Here is a 20,157-nt window from a genome sequence, read left to right as displayed (position 1 = left end):
CTAGTCTCTTCTTTTAATGAATGCTAATATGCCTGATAATAATTCTAGAATAAAATGTGAGTTGGCATTTGAGCATCATAAACATTTTAAGATGTTACTGTAAAAGCACCATTTTTCGTCCCGGATGAATCTCGAGAATAAACTCTACAAACTGCAAGCCCAGGCCATTCAGGATGGAGCCTGGGATGAGCTCATCACTCTCTATGGCAATAGAAACCTTGCCAACATTTGCCTTCAGAATATCCCAGTCGTGCTGTGCACACCACGTTTTGGGCAGTTCACTTCATCAGAGCCATGAAATCCTGCATTCTTCCTACCACTGTGTGGTACAAGCTCTACAAGGACAGCACGCTGACCAGGTGAATGGAATTACATTAGGAATATGATCAAAGTATTTTCTTAAAGCTGCAAAAGGGAGCTTCTTTCAAAATATTTGTAAGTTAGGAGAGAAACACCATGGAAGAGATCCCTGGGGTTTGGCGGGAGGGAAAGAGAAAACTGAACTACTGTGTCTAAATCTTCCAGTGTGGCCCAGCTAATATTTGCATGGATTAATTTGAGAAGTTGTTCCTGCATCAGAGAGGAGGTACCCTGACCCAGCACAGCACAAGTTTTCAAGCCCCAGGACAGCAGCATTAGCCAGTTTTCCAAGAAACAATTACTGTTCTCCAACAGCCTGTGTGGGGCCAGAGAGAAAACCCGGCTGTGCTGCCATAGCTCTGCAGTCAAGGTGCATCCTGCAGTACAGGTAACACTAACAATAATGAGGTTTCTTATATTTGCTTGTACAACTTTACACAAGATTCAGGGGAAAAAAATTATTTTCATTCTATTTGCCACAATCTCTCTCATGTTTGTCAACTGCAAGAACATTACTATGCTCAGCGATGGCAATGGTCACTCCAGGACAGCATCGTAGCCTGATGCTTTGGAGAGCACCTGCAGAAACTTTCTAAACAGGACACAAGGTTCACATCAGGCCTTCTGAACTTTTATTTCATGAACATGGTCTCATGGTCAGGAAGAAAGCATGCATGTATATCAATGTTTCAGTCATTTCCCACTCTCATAAAGACCAGGTTGATTTTCCTCTGTAAAAAGCTTTTCAAGTTTATCATGATCATCTTTCAGAGTTGCTAATTTCTGCTCATCCTCTTGGAAAAAATCTAGGTCCTTACAGCTGCTGTAAGAATGACCTAATAATAAAATCTCCCAGAGCTCCACAGAATGAGTCTTCATTCTCAGTGTGAGTGTGAGAGCAAGCCAAAGCATATGTACAGAATGATACTGTGTCTGTGAAGAACTCCATTCCCATTTACAGTGTAAACCAACAGTGTGTTCTGGATCCCAGGGCACAGCAGTGTTTGAGCAATCCATCATCCACAGCGGTCACTGCTGAGCCCTGGAGACAGAGGGATCACCTCTGCTGAACTTTCAGTTTGCTCAGTGTCTCAACAATGACTCATGGACTGTTTAAAAATCTTCCTTTTCAGGCAAGTGCTCATGGAGTGTGTTTGTTTTGCCCCCTCTTTTCTTTTTGTGGGGGGAGGGAGGGGAGTTCTTTCCTGAGCTGCCTTATCCAGCAGATCTGCAGTAACCCCGGATTCACAAACAAGTGAAGCAAAGTACACTGCTTTGGTTTATGGAGTGTATTTTATAAAGACATCTTAGAGAAAAGAACACAAAATCTGTGAGGGAAATGAACCTGGCCCTGAAAAAACGGCTCCAAGCAACACAGTTTGCTTCCCAGCAAATTCAGGCTTAATGCTCATGAATTATTAAATTACCACATTGGCTGGAAGCCCCGGGGGAGGATTACAGAGCTTACAGTAAGACTGTTACTGCAAACACTGGGTTTCCATAGAAACAGAAAATAGTGAAAATAACTACCTGTCATTTCTCTCTACCACATTTAAGGGAAAGCCACCACAATGTTAAAGCATTACTGGGGCTTGCAGGAGAAAGGTAGCCAAGAACCAATTACATTCTCCTTGGGTTCTCATGACTCTGACACACTTGAACATTTGACACTGTCATTAGGGTTTTTCTGTTATTCCCATCATGAAAGGTGCATATTTGTGTTCTTGAGTGGAATCCTCTCAATTAGCTAGAAAAGGTTTCTATTTTCAGAAAAAAAGAGAGACTTCAGTCATCTGTTGAGATTCCTCAGTGCCTGCCAATGCCCGTGACTTTAACTAATGAAAAGCAGGGCAGACTGACCTGCCAGGTGGCAGGAGAGAAAAGCTTTGTAGAGAAGACTTCTAATGTTGGATTACAGGTATTTTGTAGAATAAGTATTTTATCACCATCTCCAACCTGGGAGGATCTAATGGTTCTAAGGGCTAATACAGCAGCTGTTGTATTTAATTCTTGCTCCACAACCCACATATCCCTGTCACTTGGCTTTGCACATGACAACTTCTCTCAGAGACACAGAACTGGGTTTAACAGGGAATTTTGCCACAGAAAGAGTTCAAGTATAATGAACAGTGTTCCTTACACTGGGCCTTCCTACAGACAGAAAATTACCTGTAACTGCTTTTTCTGAGCTGTGGAGTTCACTGAAACATTTTGACAACGTGTATTTGTCCCCTGCCATTCCAGACAAAAACCTCTTCCAGCTGTACCTGTTCATGACACATGGTCATCCTTCTGGGCAGGAAAAGGGAAGAAGTAGTTCAACTGCCTGCAACTAATTGAGTTCTTCCTGTTAACAACCAAAAAAATCAACACACTCCTGTAGAAAATTCTGTATCCCTACCTATTGATCCCTCTTTTGGGGGAAGGAGGGTGATGGTGGTGAGAGATACAAGATAAGATGGATTTTTTTGCAAAAGCTCCTTTTTTATAATAGCTTCACGTTAGTAATTTCATAGGAAATGAAAAAAGAGTAATTTTATAGGAAAGAATTAACATCTCTAATAAAACCACTTACATCTCTTACAGGAGTTTTCATATACAAACCCAGACAGTAACCATTTCTCTTCCATATCCTACTAACAGGACAGGGGATAAATAGGCAAACCAAGCAAATGCAGATTTCAGAGAGATGTAGGGAATGAAAGTCAGCTGAAGCACCTGGTAGAGAAAATGACACATTACTCCTCCTGCACCCTATTCTAAAAATCTACACACAAAAGACCCCCTATAAAATACTCCATAGGTTTTAAGTCTTCAGTGATGATCAAACTTGCATTTTCCAGAAGTTACACACTCTATCAGAAAGACTCTTTGTCCCCAGCTGTGTGTGTGCAGCAAACTTCAGAGCCCCACATATTTCCCATGTTATCTGGAGTGACCAGAACAAGGCACTGCTGTGATAACAATATTCCTTAGTGTTTGCTTAGTTTTTGAGGAAGTTCATCTTGATCAGGATGAAAAACTGATGCTACTATTGTTACTACTGCTAAGAATTATCTATTGCACAAAACTCAGAAATATACTTTCCTTGAAATCCTAAGAACACATTAAACTAAAGCACAGGAGGAACTGATGAAGGATTAGCTATTCCAACAGATCAGATTGCTAGAAGAGGTAAAACTTGAAAGATTTTTTTTCGTGACTAAGCAGAAGAAAAAACTCATTAGTTGGTAAGCCTAATCCTTAGGAAAATTCTCTGAATATTAAAGAAATAATTATGAGTGATACAAAGTTATTTTTTCCCAGCAGACAAATCATTATACTGACAGTGAATGAGATAACTTTTTTAATTTAAAATAGCTATGCTATTAAAAACATAACAAAAGGAAAATTTAGCACATAATTGCACAATAAAAGTAAAATATAATTTTCTGCTTCCTTACATAGCAACTGGCAGTAGTGGAGCATGATAATATTTTAAAGCAATTAACTGGGGATAAATACCCACACACTGTCACAGCACTCCCAGAGCCATTACCTGAGAGAGAAATAATATAGAAAAAAGGATCTTCAGGTCAGTTCCATACCCTGGGAGAGAATGCAGTCAGGCTCGTCTGACACAGTTTTTAATGTGGATCTTTCCACATTAACTAACAATTCCTTTTGCAGCTATTCAACTTCAACCAGACTCATCTACCCAGTGGCCCCGTCTTCCCTTCTTCTGACCTTAATAATGGTGATATTCCAGTTTATTCTCCACCTGTCCCCTCTCTTCATTCTCAGCTGCTACATCTCCCTCTACCCAAGCAGCATCTGGTGTCTACAATGTGTGCAAGTTCTACAGCTCTGGGTTGGGGCAGGTAGGGTTGCTCTGTGCAGGTCTTCTCCCATTAAGGATCCTGATCCTGCACATCAGAGCTTTGAGGTGAACTCAAACCCCTACTAAGACAGGACTTGTGGACAATTTGCCATCGCCTTTCCTGAAGTTTGCTCAGTGTTTGAAATGTGGTGGTAATTGTCTACATCAGGAACTGTTACAAGAAAATTATTCAAGATGATGTGTAAGCATGATGAGCACACTGAGCCAGCAGTGTGCCCAGGTGGCCAAGAAGGCCAATGGATCCTGGCCTGGCTCAGGAACAGTGTGGCCAACAGGTCCAGGGAAGTGATTCTGCCCCTGGACTCAGCGCTGGTGAGGCCACCCCTGGAGTGCTGTGTCCAGTTCTGGGCCCTCAGTTCAGGAAGGATATTGAGGTCCTGGAGCAGGTTCAGAGAAGAGCAACAAGGCTGGGGAAGGGACTGGAGCACAAGAGCTGTAAGGAGAGGCTGAGGGAGCTGGGGTTATTCAGCCTGGAAAAGAGGAGGCTCAGGGGAGACCTCCTCACTCTCTACAACTACCTGACAGGAGGGGGGAGCCAGGTGGGGGTTGGTCTCTTCTCCCTGGCAACTTTCAGCAAGACAAGAAGGCTCGGTCTTAAGCTGTGCCAGGGGAGGTTTAGGTTGGATATTAGGAAGAAATTCTTTACAGAGAGGGTAATCAGGCATTGGAATGGGCTGCCCAGGGAGGTGGTGGAGTCACTGTTCCTGGAGGTTTTTAAGATGAGACCGGATGTGGCATCAGTGCCATGGGCTGGGAACCACGGTGGGGTTGGATCAAGGGTTGGACTTGAGGATCTCGTAGGTCTTTTCCAACCTGGTTGATCCTATGATTCAGTGATGTAATTTTAGCTACACTTTTCCTGATAACATTTTTGAGCAGCTGATACACATTTCTATTGACAGTTTAAAAGTGAAGAAAATATGTCTAAATGACGATGAGAACCATGGAGCTAATGACCATCACCAAATACAGAGATGAGGGATTCCTGTCAAATTTGTCAAGGTAACCTTCGGCAACTTGGTACAGATTTGTACTCTGATGTCTGAATTGGGAATACTGTGTCAGAGACAACTCCTACTGCAGAAAGAGTGAAAATCAAATCCCCTACAAATTCATAATTTCTAACTCCAGTGTTTCAAAGTGGTGCATTTCATTCTATTCTATCTAAACACTGTCACAAACATTTACTTTTTACAGCCTCCCACCACCACCAAGTGCAGTATTGTGACTTCTACAGGACCAGACTGTACAAGTGAGCAGCAGCTTGAGGAAACTCCTCCTTTTCTAACACACTCACACACTGCTAAAACCAAAGCCAGTTTGATCATGCCCTGAAAGTTAACCTGTTTACAAGGCCAAGGAGACATTTAAATTGATGATGATGATGTTCTCCAATATTTTTTCACCTTTAACATCTTAAACTTTTTACGTATTTGTCTGCTAATTTTTAACAGGGAAAAAATTTGGTTGGAAAGTATCTCAAGATCTGGAGATGAGTTACAAACTGGAAATCACTACCTATATTGCCTCTGCTAGTTATCACCACACACCACTGCAGAACAGTATTAACAGCAAAACATTGCCACTGAATATTTATTGACTCAGCCTTGAAAAACAGGGGCAGATAATTTCATGCCAGATGACTTTAGAGTAGCTGAATCCAACTATCATGATGTTCATCAAGAGTGTTTTTTCAGTCATAATTATGTTTCCAAATCATGTTTCTCTCCTGAGAACTGCTTTGTCAATGGTGCTAAATTCTTAAGGCAGAAGATTTGGGACAGACTGTACTGCTCACATTCTCCCCAATATCCACCCACAAACCGAGCACATTTCCACATGAAACATCTTTCCATATCAACTATTAGCAACAGCATTAAAGAGAAAGCTTGTGTTTTTTCCTCACTTCGACCACGGCTTTTCCATTTTAACACACAAATAGATGCTTCCAAATCCCTAAATCCTAGCCCTGTACTGCAGTGCTGGCCAGCTGGGCAGAAGACAGGTTCCTACAGCTCTAGTATTTTGCAATCACTGTGGGTCTCAGTTTTCTCACATTTCTGCACGTGTTTTACCTAGCCATCTGCTGAGAAAAAAGGGATTAACATTTTATCCTTCAGTGGGGAGGAAAAGAATGTGAAAAGGCACCTCAATGAAACACAATGAGCTGTTTGATTAAGGGCTAGATGTTAACCTTGCTGATACCTCCACGTACTCTGAGGTAAATATTCAAAGCAGTGTGAGAAAAGAATGAGGCAACGAGGTTGCTTCATGAACTTGAGAAAATTTTGCTTTTTACAGGAACAAGGACTTTCTCCATAATGCAACCAAACCAATAAATGTTGATTTGCATTAGAAAAGCTCCAAGCAGTTATACATTAACCACTGAAGGACAAAGTCCTGCTTCAGAGCAGACACATTGCTCTGCTCTGTGTCTTATTGCCCCAGACAGAGAGGGACAGGGGGAAGTTTGGAATTCTGGTGGAATCTTCAGGAGGAAAATACTCTGTCAATATATCTTTTCCTAATTGCAATCTCCAGTCAAGATCAGCTTCCATTATGATGCTGCTGCGAAACCACCAGCTGACAGAATACAGTAGGACAGACTTCTACCTAACAGATTAATTTTAAGAGCAGATGGGATCATTACAATAATTCAGTCTTGTCTACTATATAACACAGACCACACACTATTTATGCTAATATATCATTGGGCTTATTTGCTTGTTTTAAGGAGGGAGAGGCTGAGGCAGATGTTTGGTTTATAAAAATACATATTTTGTAATTCCTTGTTTTCCCCCCCTACCTTTTGACCAGTTTTTCTATGAGCATTTGCTGTGTCTTTCCTTACCTTAAAGTGCAAATGATTTAGGCTTATGATGCATATGAGGACATCAACTTACAGTGTAAAAGAAGGACGTATATTCTGGCAGCACACAGTATTTCAAGACAAAATTTTGGACAGGCATTTTCCATAAGAGCAAACATCCCTTGTTAGCAAATCATACCCTCAAAGTCTGGGCCATTACCTCCAGTCATGTCTACATTTATGTCTTAAGCAATAAGAAAAAAATATCATAACAACATGTTATGTGTTCACCGTGTAAGGCTGCAGTTACACAGCATAACACCATTTAGATACAGCCCAAAGGCACAATTTAGTATAGATTAAAAAAAGAAAAAAGGTGTGAAATGCTAATCAGTCCAAGCTAATAACAACTCAAATTATTACTACACTGTTACTGTGCCTTCCCTACACTCCTCTCATTGCAGTGCTTCACACTCCCACAAATTTACTCTCTTGCATGATTTTAATTCCATTACTCTCTTTTTTCTTTCTCTTTCTCCTTAAAAAAACAAGCATTTTATTTTTGAAATAAAATTATTTTAAATTATAATCAGAGGAAGAAATTATACTAATTCCATGTGGATGTTTCTCTTATACTGACAGCAAAGAGAAAGAATAAAGATCTGAAGAAAACAAAATAAATTTAACTTAACAGTGAATTATTAATGAAGGCCTGCAAAAGGAAATGAAAGGAATGGTTTGAGAGAAGCAAACAAAAAAAAAAAAAGAATGTTGGAAGGTGAAAAGCTTAGATAACTATTTGATTAGGCCCTGAAGAAACAGAATTTTTTATAAAAAAAAGGAAATATGATAAAACTCAGTGGATAGAGTATTGTGCTCTGTACCAGTGCACTCAGTGAGGCGTTATGGAAATGAGACCCCTCCAGGAAAAGGGTGGGAATCGGCACAGCCAGGAACCAGTCACAGCTTTCAAGGTCAGTCACTGTGCAGCACCTTTCCCCCAGTTCATTGAGCCCTACAAGAAATGGGTTATCCGTACACAGATTTATATACACCTAAACCTGACCATCATCTATGATTCCCAGAAATTTCCCATGCTTTAAGAGTCTTAAGGGTCCAGCTGGGAACTACTTAAACAGAAGGAGTCCGTGGTTCTGCATTTGCAGGTACATTTATTTCTCTGCTTAACCCTTTCCCCCACCTCCAACTGACATAAATTCCCTCCAAGCTGCCTCGACGACACAAAACTGTCAAACAAAATCTACTGACAAAAAACACACTGAAACACCCAGACACTAAAAATGCAACAGGACTCTAAATTTTAAGTATTTGCCACACCTCTGAGTGGGGTAAGTTCAGATTCTTACCATTAACAATCGTTTTTCCTGACAGAACTTAAGAGATAAAATAAGGTGCAATCTTCAAAACTTCTGCAGTACTGAAAAAGTTACAGTAATGTGGATCCACAAAATGCACTGTGAGGATCAGACTAAGTATTCCCCATGGTCTCCACCCTTCTTTGGGTAAATTGTGGGGTTTTTTGCTAGCATTTGGCTTAAGTAAACTTTCATGTTTCCTGGGACACTATAAGGCCATGTGGGAAGCATGTTCTACTGTACTCCCCATCCTTCATGGGTCCTTAAGTAACATTTCCAGAGCACATTTTCTTTAACTTTAAACTTTTCCAGCTTTGGGTTGCATATCCATACATAGGCTCTTTAGGCACACTGTACATTTAATATTTCTGTGAATAAACTGTATCAAGCTCTTAACAAGAGGTGCTGGGAGCACCATACAGAGAAGCACTACAGCAGCACAGAGTAGAAGAGAAGGCAGTTCTAAAACTGAGTAAGAGCCACCTATCCATATGTAATTTCTTAATTTGATTTAATTCCTAATGTGATGGCTTCTAGGAAATCTTGTTATATGTTAACTGAAGCAAAAGAATGCAATATACTGCAAATCTGCTAAGGAATATTGGTTTCCAAAAGAAAAAGAAAAAAAAAAAAGATCACTTCATGAAGACATTGCAAAAATAGTTACCTAGACACTGGAATTAGGCATATTGGGATAAGGGGTGTTAATAATTAAAAAAAGAGATAAAGCAGGAAGGAGAAAATATAATGCACACTATGGTGTTCACTGAAGAGACATGATCTTGTAAGCCTTGTCAGTGAAAAGCTGATTACAAGGCAGATGGCACAAGAGCAGCAAATCAGGACCAACCCAACTTCTGAGCACTGCACAGTGCAAACCAAAGAACGGACCCCCAGTGTCTTTTAGTGCACACTTCACAAAACCACAACATCAATGACATAAAATCTGGAGCATTTCGTTACCATTGTGACCTCTGAGTTGCCAATCTCCACTGGATCCACATCTAAAAATATGTATAGTTACCTATTGCTGCTACTACCACAACTGCTCAAGTTGAAAACAGTCATTAGTTAAACCAGCCACTTAGTTAAAAACATTAATGAGTTAAACCACCAGTTCTTAGTTACCTTTCCCTCGTGCCACACCACACAGTGCCCTACTGAGCATCTGGGCCACATTTTCCTTTGTCCTCCACCTGCTGCCAATGAACAGCAGCCCTGTGTGCATGTGTGTGTATCTTGCTCTCCCTCTCCACATTCAAATCCAGCTGAGCTTTCCCTTTTCTAATTCTGCCCTTGCACACCCAGGCTACTTCTTATTTCCCCCAGGTAGCTCAACTGCTGCATCTGCTTGACTGTCCACACACCAGAAGGGATCATCCTGAGTGTCCAGAATGTCACACTGAGATAAAACGACAGCAAGAAAAGGCACCATGGACAAAGGAGCAAGCAAACACACAAAACCCCCCAGGTGGTGGTGACTTGGACTGAACAGACCAGCTGAAAGATGGTGAGATCTTCTCCTAACACTATGTATTAATGAGAGGGACCATCAGCAAACATATGCCTTGTACAGACACCACAGGGAACATTTGGTCCCTCAACAAAAAGGCTCAACATATTCTGTATGAGAAACACCCACGTGGACTTTCTCTGTCAACCCTATCAACACCACCCTGGGCACTCAGCACATCTTCCAAAACCTCCAGTCACAAGGTCTTTATTAAAATGGACTTGGGAAAGGCATAGCAAGTAGGAGTAGCAGGTGGGGGAGTTACAAGCAGAAATATGCACAACACCGTTTTTCCAGGCATAATTCCTCATTAGGCCCCAGGCTTCCAAATTCAATCACATCAGAATTTCTTTTTTGTTCTATTCCCTCTCCATAACTGAGGATATTTCTAAACGACAAGAAACTTTTGAATCCCAGTGGTGTAAAGTAGGGTAACTGGTTTAAGACGCAGACAGATAAAAAAACGTTTACATGTTTAAACATAAACCTTATAAAGAAAAATAAGACTAAAATTTATTTATCTTTTTCCATACTCAAAAGGCTGAGAGAATTGGGACTGTTCAGCCTGAAGAAGAGAATACTTCAGAGTGACCTAATTGCAGCCCTGCAGTACCTGAAGGGGGCCTACAAGAAAGACGAAGAGAGATTATTTACAAGGGCCTGGAGTGACAGGACAGGGGGGAATGGCTTAAAAATAAGAGAATAGGTTTAGACTGGATATTAGGAAGAAATTAGGAAGACATTCTAACAGTGGGGAGGCACCGGCACAAGCTGCCCAGAGCAGCTGTGGCTGCCCCATCCCTGGAAGTGTCCAAGGCCAGGCTGGATGGGGCTTGGAGCAACCTGGGCTAGTGGAAGGTGTCCCTGCCCATGGTAGGGGGTGGAGTGAGGGGAGCTTAAAGGCCCCTTCCAACCCAGGCCATTCTGTGATTCCATGACACTTGGGACTTTTCAAGCCTATTTTCAGAGAAAACCTGCTACCGTGCTTTTGAATGTGTGATTTTTTTAAGCTCTGCATAATTCCATGCATTTCCTGGGAAAACAGAGCTGTTGTTTGCATAGGAAGCCAAACCTCACTGCTTTACTGAATTTAATTTATTTCCACCCATCAAAATCATGATGAAAAAATGACAAAAAATTTAAATATATATCTTATTTGTTGCATCCATCCAGCATAAATAACTACCCTGGATCACTTTTTCTACCAGTTTCCAGCTCTTTTAGAGCAGTTTCATCCAGCCTGTATGTCCCTCTGTACCATATCAAGTTTAATGCTTCTCTTCAGTTGAGGCAGGAGGTGCATTCCCATATAACAGAACAAAATTAGTTGGCTCTGATGTGATTTGTGCTTGACAAATCTGTGTTGACTTTTACTTATCGTCTTGTGGCTTCTCAGTGCTAACAAGTAGTTTATTTGTTCTGCAACTTTTCGCATTTGCCACTGGATTGCAGCTGACCTTCTTAGGGAGATTGAGGCAAAACAGCCATTAAATACTCCAGCTATCTTGGAAACATCTGCTCAGGGCTTAAAGTCCCCTTTAATCTCTTCAGTTATTTCTTGATTTTGTAATTTATTTTTTTTTTTTTGCTGCTAAAGCATTACAGAACTATTCTTTTTTTTTGGTTCTCGATGTCTTTTGCTAATTGTATTTTTTTTCCTACAAGTTTGTCTTTTCCCATCCCTTCATACCAAAACAATTTGCTTCCGTGCTCTTCAACAGTATGGTTAAGAAACCAACAACTCTCAAATTTCTTTTCTCCATATCAGTTTACCTGTCTTTGTTTGATGCTTATTGACACCCTCCATATGGAGTTTCGCCATCTTTACATCACCATTTTCATTCCTTCCTTTTTGACATTACTATCAACCGGATCATTCCATGATCACTCATCCCAAGGCACACCTCTCAGTGGGGCTCTACTTCCTCACTGGATCAATTATCACATTACTTTCCTCTAACTTCCACGTAGCAGGCAAACTGAGGCATAAAAGTTTAGTGACAAAGATTATGTTCTAGACTAATGGCTTTGGTATGTAAGAAGATGGGACTTTTTTTGTAACCAAAAAAAGAATCCCAAACAGTTTAAAAAAGACAAAAAACTTTAATCCCTTTTGACCTGAGCCATTAAGTTCTATGCACTTACAAGTGCATATTCATGTGAATATTTATATTTCTCTCAGACTAAAAATTAAGTAACTTTTTCCTTGTTTTTACCTCTAGGTCTTACCCCTCTAACAGTAGCATTGTTATTCTTGCTGTCCAGAGCTCCCCACTGTCATCCTTTGCCTGCTCCTCCTTTTTTTGACAGCACAAACCATTAAACACAGTAACATATTTGTATTCAGAACCTGAGAACCACCTCAAACTGTATTTCAGCTGCTGTTTCAACCTTCTGATTGCTAACCCACAACTGGGACCTGCTGTTACTTCAGCCCTTGAAAAACACTGCAAATGTCACCAATTCCTCACTTAACTAACTGGGAAATAACTCTTCCCACCAGCAGGTTCAGTGAGGTTTGTAATCTAGCACATGTCCAAAGCAGTAACACTGAAAGCCACTCAGCCTCCAGCAGGAGCAGTTTGGGTAAGCAATTTATCAACCTCAAAACCATTTCAGAAGTGAATTTGTCCCTTCCATTTAGAATGCAGTGAGCAGAAGCTTTACTTGTTGTTTGCTTTTTTTTTTTACCTTAATGTACTATATCCTGAGAGGAAAGAAAATCTTTTCAAGTAGATATAAAAACATCATTCTAAATTTGTAGCAATGTGTGTCTGTTTTCTGGTTTCTTTTGTAAAACAGAGCTCAGCCTCATTACACATTTCTTCCCCAGCACTCCCTGGGACGTAGGAAAATGTAAAAATTATGCAGTTTTCACTGCAGCAGATCACTGATGCTTAATACGAAGAGCTAAATAATAACATCTGTTTGCACATCAAAGCATTACTTTATAGATTTAAATATGCCTGAACCACTCTTTGTGTTTTTTTCTCATTATAACTATTATTTTACTTTTTTATCACAGGCAAACCCCCTTCTTAAGGCTTTCCATTCAATGTTTACATACTATGCAAATGCAGCCCAAGACAATTCATCTCCTTTCAAAGCAACTTCTGCTGGCAGCAGCTTGTCCACTTGTCCCTTCCTCTTCCCTGCAGCTCTCCTCATCTAAATAATTTGTTATTTTACTGCTCTGTGGTAGAGACCGATAAATTCAGTGTATTTTTTTGGTTTGGTTTGCCAATTTCACCTTTCTCTTTTAACAGCTATTTTCTGGTCATTCTCTTAATAGAGGAATCATAGGCATGAACTCCTGAACTACATCAACTGGAGAGTGTCCAAAGGAGAGCTACGAGGATGATGATGAGTGGAGAGGAACCACAGGAGGGGATGAGGGCACTTGGGCTGTTCAGGGGAGATCTCTCAGGCCTTCCACATCCTCGTGAGGGGAAGCAGAGGGACAGCACTGATCTCTGCTCTCTGTGACCAGTGACAGGACCCGAGGGAATGGCCCGGAGCTGTGTCAGGAGAAGTAAGGTTGGATCTCAGGAAAAGGTTCTTCCCCCAGAGGGTGGTTGGGCACTGACCAGGCTCCCCAGGGCAGTGGGCACGGCCCTGAGGCTGACAGAGCTCAAGGAACTTTGGACAATGCTCTCAGGGACAGGGTGGGATTGTTGGGGTGTCTGTGCAGGGCCAGGAGTTGGACTGGATGATCCTTGAGGGTCCCTTCCAACTCAGGATACTCTATGATCAAAACAAGTGTTTCTCACTTGAAGGGTAAAATAAGCATCGTGTTCTATCAGGTTGTGCATTCTTGCAATATTCTATGGGACAATCTAAAGGTTGCTTAAATAAACAGTGGCAGACATATTTATAAGATGTAATCAAGTCATCAGAGCTTCCCAATATAGATCAATTTTACAGTGGGCTGTACTCTGAAGAGCTACAAAACTGTTATCACTCTGCTCTAAACTTTCTTGGATGAGCATTATTCACATACTAATGTTCTTCTGAAGAGAGTAAAGAACATTTTGTGGCTCTTCCCTTACTTTGGAACAACTCTAAATCTAATTTGCTGCAAACTGGGAGAGTTTTGACTACGGCAGCAAATATGGTTTGTGCTGACTGTCAGGACATGCCTTAACCAAAACTCAGAACACCCCACAGACATGCTGTACTTCAGGCCAAGTCACACTTACTAAATTTCCAAGACACAACATAAATGCTGCAATACTCTTCTATGTATTCTGCTGTTTTCAAAACACACAGCTGTAAGGGAGAAATCCAGCACATCTCATGTTTGTGAACATTGGTACCAATTAGCTCAATGTACTGCGAGCACAGACATGGGGATGAATGTGAATACTTTATACTGATGGCAGCAGAGCGATGACAACAAGCTTTTTTGTGACAGGCCTGTAAGGCAAGGAGTGGAGGAGAGTTAAAGAGCCTCAATTCATCACCCAGGCACACAGCAGTGCTCTCAAACCCGTCCTACAGCCTGGCCCTGCCTGTATTAGTGATTCTTAAGCAACAGCCCTAAGAAGGCAGCTACGACACACCAAGACCCTCAGTAACGTGGGGAGGCAAAGTCACAAACCTAAACAAAATCCAGCCATTCTGTGCCTTTAATGCTTCCCTAAATTGCACATGCAAAGACCACTATTACTGATATTCCCACACATGCATTGCAGGGCCGGTAACTTATGATTTGCCAGCTCTGTCCTTTCAGCTGCGTCACAGGAACAGACCACAGGTTTTTTCTCTTTTGTACAGAACTGTTTCCCTAGGGAGCTTTTCAGTTATTTGACACACCCCTACCTGATCTGTTTGCCTTCTCGGACATCGTACAAAGAGAAAAAGACATCTGTGTCTTCTCCAATTGTGTTGTAGGTGAAGCTCTTCAGGCTGAGGAAGAAGTGGTGAGGCACTGGCATGCGACAGGCTTCCCCGTGGCGCTGACGGATGGTGTCCACCTAACCAAAACCAGGGAAAATCACTTGTGCTTCTCCACAAACAAAGGACACGTGACCAAGCTGATCATTTTAACTGAGATTCTGCTCTCCTTTCTCCATCGAAGTTTAATCTCAAATATATTCTGCCTCAGATACGTGCTAGCTTAACTTTTCTTCCTCTGTTTTTTCCACTTATAATTTCAATAGTTTGAGAAACCAGGATAACTGAGTAGATATGAAATAAATGGTTTATGCATTTGAAATTTGATTTTATCAAGTAAACCAAGTCAATCCTATTTCTCAGATTTTGGCTTTATTCTAGTAGTGAAAATGAACTATAATAAGATGTGCTAGGGTGGTTCCTGATGATTTCCATTTAAAGTAGATGGACTTTAGTGGAATTTCCATTAAAGCAGATGGACTTCAAAGCATTTTTAAGAATAACATTTATTCCATTATTTTTTTTTAGCAGCTGCAATTCATTTACAAATGTCATTTATGTGGCCAGAGGATGAGGGCAGCAGCCATCCCCTTGTGCTGGACACTGGTGAGGCCACACCCCAAATCCTGGGTTCAGTTTTGGGCCCCTCACTGCAAGAGAGACCTGAGTGTGCCCAGGGAAAGGCAACAGTGCTGGGGAAGGGTCTGGAGCACAAGTCCCATGAGGAGCAGCTAAGGGAGCTGGAGGGGCTCAGCCTGGAGAAAAGGAGGCTGAGGGGGGACCTTCTCGTTCTCTACAACTCCCTGACAGGAGGGGGGAGCCAGGCAGGCAGGCTCTGCTTCCAAGGAACAAGGGGGGATAACTAGAAGCAAATTTATGCTTTTAGTTTTATACCCCTTTGCATCTATTTATGCTGATCTTAATAAACAAGTTGCATGAATATCCTAAGCTCACGAGGCTCTCTAGACAGGTACACACCAACAAAGAAAATCTTAAAATTTCCAGCCTTCCAGCTTGAGATTTGTACCGGTTTAAAAGGAATTTTGTTCTGGATTTTAAATTGAAACCAAGTAAATCCTCATTCTTTTAAGGACAGGCACCTATGGAAGCACAGACTTCTGTACAGATCAAAGGCAGATCCCAGGACCAGGAATGGATTACATTACTACAGAAAGGGTATGTGAGGCAGAAGCCACTAAGCCACGTGTCAGCAGGTAGAAAGAAGAGTCACGTGGGCAGAGTGAGGCTTTTGATCTCTCTACAGAAGATGATCTTTTAAGAACAGCCAGAGCTAAAGAAAAAAGACCTAAATGGAATTTGAAGAAGGACCTTAGTGACTTAAATATCTGAGGATCTTCTGAGGAAACGTTCTATGGGTAGGGACTTACCCAATAATTTCCATCATACCTTTACATACACTTAAAAACAATAAAAAATTTCAATGTGGGTGGTATTTACCTGTGACGTGCTCTGCTGGACACTGTGTCTACTTGACAAATGCTGTGGAGACACAAAATAGTAAAATTTAAACCTTTTTGAAAGTAATATTTATATTTGTGTAGCATTAAAACAGTAATTGTAAAATATGACTTTTAAAATTATTACCAACTTTACTCGGCCTTTTTTCACAGTATATCATCACTCACAAGACCACTAGCTTTCCTAAAGGCTTTTCTCAGTTAAGCCATTTCTTAGCCTAACTTACTTCCATTTACAGGGGTGTTTACCTTAACTTTTAAAGGAAATGGCAGTCACCAGCTAGAAAGAATTTCCAACAGTGTAACAGCATTTCTCAAGAGTTCATCACCCTATACTGTACAACCCATGTGTTCTCTTGTTAAACAGGGAGATACCTCACCACTAATCCTCATCTACCAGTATATCTATGAAAAGGTGCATTTGTTAAAAAAAAAAAAAATCAGACATCTAGAATGAAAGATGGATTTTAGACTTTGTTTTAACCTTTTGCTCTAATCAGAAGATGAAATCTTGATAAATGGCTGAAGACTCCTCTACAGTTTCAGCTGCCCAACACCTGTAAGGAAGTATCAGCATAATGAGCTACATGTCCAAAGGGGAACTCAGAGGATGATCCTGTATTTAGAGCCCTTTATGCTAGAAGGAGATGTTATAATCAGAAAATGGACTGCAAGACTCACTGAACCCCTTTAATCTCCAAAGGGAGATTTAAATACTAATCTAAATTGAAAAGGTTTCAGAGAGCTTTAAAAAAACATATCATTAATGACTCTGCCATGTCTGTTCCCTGCTCATCATCTCAACATCAGCATGTTAAACTGAAATATTACCATTGACACTACCACACCTTATTAAACATTCTCTTCATTTGGCCCATCTCTCTCCCCTTCTATTACAAACCAAACACCTTATTCTGACCCAACATTTACACTGTAGCATAAGGAGTAGATTGGCTGCCAAGAAGGGCCCTGTATCCAACACCAGTGAGGCCACATCTTGAATCCTGGGCTCAGTTTTGGTCCCCTCACTACTAGATTGGATATCAGGGGAAATTTCCACACTGAAAGCACTGCCAAGCATTGGAACAGGCTGCCCAGGGCACTGGTGGAGTCACCATCCCTGGTGGGATGCAAAACATGTGCAGACATGGGGACATGGTTTAGTGGTGGCCTTGGCAGTGCTGGATTAATGGCTGAGCTCAATGATCTTAAAGGTCTCTTCCAAACTAACCAACTCTGATTCTAAATGGCATATTTTGACACCTGTTTACATTCACAGTTATAAAAATGTCCTCTTTCACACTGGCAGTAAAAGAGATAATGACCTCCAGCTCCACTGTTTGTCTAACTACTGCATCATCTTCTGAATGTCAAGAAACCCCCTAAGTTTAGGTGGTTGAGTTGTGTATTGAATCTTCTGGCACCTGCAACCACTCAGAACCAGCTGGCACAGAAAAGACCAGTTATTTAAGCTGCTCAAGGTGTCCTGGCTTCTTCTGACTAAAATTCATCTTTAAATCCAAGTAAAAAAGTGGGTGAGAAACTCAAGCAACATAAATATGAGACGTGGTCCGAAGAGCTCCAGTTTCCTCAGTGAACACAGTTGCTCACAGTGCACACTGAGGTAAATCTGTAACAATAGGTGGCCAAAAAACCAATCAAGTTTTATATTTTTCCACAATCAAAAGATTAGATTTCACTAACTCTCTGCTTTTATGTTTCAGGACCATGCTATTGCAATACAATCACTGACTGAGTTACTTTTACACACCCTTGCTAAGCAAAGTGCCCCAAGTGTACATGCTCTCCTGGAAGCCTTTTTTGGGTACTTGGATGGGAGGGTGATGGAAAGTAGCCAACGTGGATTTACCAAGGGTAAATCATACTGGATCAAGTGATTCCTCTGGTGTAAAATGACCTGATCAGTAGATGAGGGAAGACCAGTGGCTGTTGTCTATCCTCTGCTCAGCAAGGCCCTCACCACAGCATTCCTGTACCCATGTTGTAAAGGTACACCTGGATGGGTAGACTGAATATACTGGTCCAAAAAGCCCAATAAACAGTTGGATTGTCAGGCTCCAAAGGTAGTGGCTGATGGTGTGTATTCTTTAGAGGTCTGCCCTGACACCTCTGCAGTCTCATCAATTCCCAGATCGGGGGCAGCAGACTGGCAGGGTCCTACTAAAGCAAGGCAAACATAAGTCAAGAGAGAACTCTGGCAGCAAGGACCTTCAACAATTTACTGCTTCTATTAACAGGAATGTAGCCACTGTCACTGAGGGTAACATTTATCCCCTTTTACTCAGCATTCAGTCAACCCCAGCTGAAATATGGCCCCGTGCTCAGCCGAGGACAGGGGAGCAGCTGGGAGCTGGAGAGCAGGGTGTATGAGGAGGATGGAGGGAATGCAGCATCCCGAGTCTGGAGAAGGGAAGGTTTGCAGGTGACCTGAGGGCAGCCTTCCTATAACTATGAAGTTACCATCAAGTTGAGACAGGCTCTTTACAGAGCTTCACAGCAGCCAAAATACTGCGGTCATCAACTACAGCATGGGATATCCCAACTTTCCAACATGGAAAAAAATAACCCCATCCAGGCAGCCAAGCATTAGAGCAGGGACCCAGAATCTTTCCTTGAAGAATTTCAAGATCCAACAGGACAAAGCTCTGAGCAGCCTGGTCTGAATTCAATATTGACTTTGCACTGAGAGCAGGAAGCTTGACTAGATCTCCCCCGAGGCCCCTTCCAACCTGAACAGCATGACAAGGTGACATAAAAATAGGACTGTTAGGAAATTATCCATCTTCCTTCTAGAAAAAAAAAATAAATCAGTTTTATTTTTCCCAAAAGGGAGTTGCCTGGTAAAGTTGTGCAAACTTGAACAGATAAGATGTTCAGTATATCTTTCCTTATCAAAGTGCTTTCTGATGCTTAAACTGATTCCTTGTTATCGTAACCTCAGCTCACTGATTTTTGTCTTGTCCATCATTAGGATGAAAAGATTAATTAATTCAGCTTGTGACTTCATTATAATACTCATATCTCCTCTACAAACCCACTTAAGCTTGTAGTGTCCCAGCCTGTACTTCAGAGAGAACAATTAACTGCAGAAGTTCAAACCTTGCATTGATGATTCTCACTTGCAGCCTACACTTCTTGTATAATTGCTTCAATTTCTCTACATTATTTGGAATTCTGACCCTTTAGTCCCATGAAATAGTCAGACACACTACTTCCAACTTTGTGGAATTTACATATTTAGTAAGCAGACTCCCTATTTCAGCATCTAGTCCTTAATTAAACATGAAATTCAGCAGATTCATCCCTCCTATTTGATCAAATTATTGACAAACATTCTTCACTTTCTTTTTTTTTGAGTATGGGTTTTCTAATTAGCTCTCTGTTTACAGTAATTTCATCTGAAACTAATGACTTTAGGAGAATTCCAATTAAAAAAAACCAACCAAATACTTAAAATCTTTATGAAAATTGAAATATGGCATCAGCTGCTTTTCTTCTATCCACTAGACTTATTTTTGTTCTGGAAGTACATTGTAACTTCTAAAAATTGCTTATTTTGAAGAAGTTAATGCTCACTGTTACTCACCTTCTTGTTGCAAATAACTAATGTTTTTTACCCCCAGCATTTTTTACAGGCAGATAACTATTAGCTTCTCCTCCTCCAAGATCTTTTTTTTAAGGCGTAAAGTTTGCTTGCCCTTTGCTGCATTCTGGAACCTTACCCACCTTTCCAATGGTTATCACTAACATGTCTGATGTTAGACATCCCAACTGACATGGATATAGTTCTCAATCCCCTGGAACTGATAACTACTACATAAAGT

At 41.1% G+C, this 20,157-nt stretch overlaps 1 protein-coding gene across 9 annotated transcripts in view; it reads right to left on the bottom strand.

Annotated features, from left to right (window-relative positions):
- The window catches only part of DOCK3 (dedicator of cytokinesis 3), a 190,896-nt gene that overhangs the window by 100,304 nt on the left and 70,435 nt on the right, over positions 1 to 20,157 (bottom strand). For all 9 annotated transcript variants that reach the window (XM_027730440.2, XM_027729947.2, XM_027729618.2 and 6 more), the window contains exons 8-9: positions 16,293 to 16,334; positions 14,760 to 14,914 (exon numbers count right to left, since the gene is read on the bottom strand). In XM_027730440.2, the coding sequence (XP_027586241.1) occupies positions 14,760 to 14,914; positions 16,293 to 16,334 (197 nt within the window). The remainder of the gene's footprint in view (positions 1 to 14,759; positions 14,915 to 16,292; positions 16,335 to 20,157) is intronic.

The sequence above is a fragment of the Pipra filicauda genome, unplaced genomic scaffold, assembly GCF_003945595.2.
Source record: "Pipra filicauda isolate LSUMZ 115617 unplaced genomic scaffold, ASM394559v2 scaffold102_size2360937_pilon, whole genome shotgun sequence".
Lineage (NCBI taxonomy): Eukaryota > Metazoa > Chordata > Aves > Passeriformes > Pipridae > Pipra > Pipra filicauda.
Note: the sequence above shows the minus strand (reverse complement) of the source record. Positions and strands in the feature narration are given on the sequence as shown.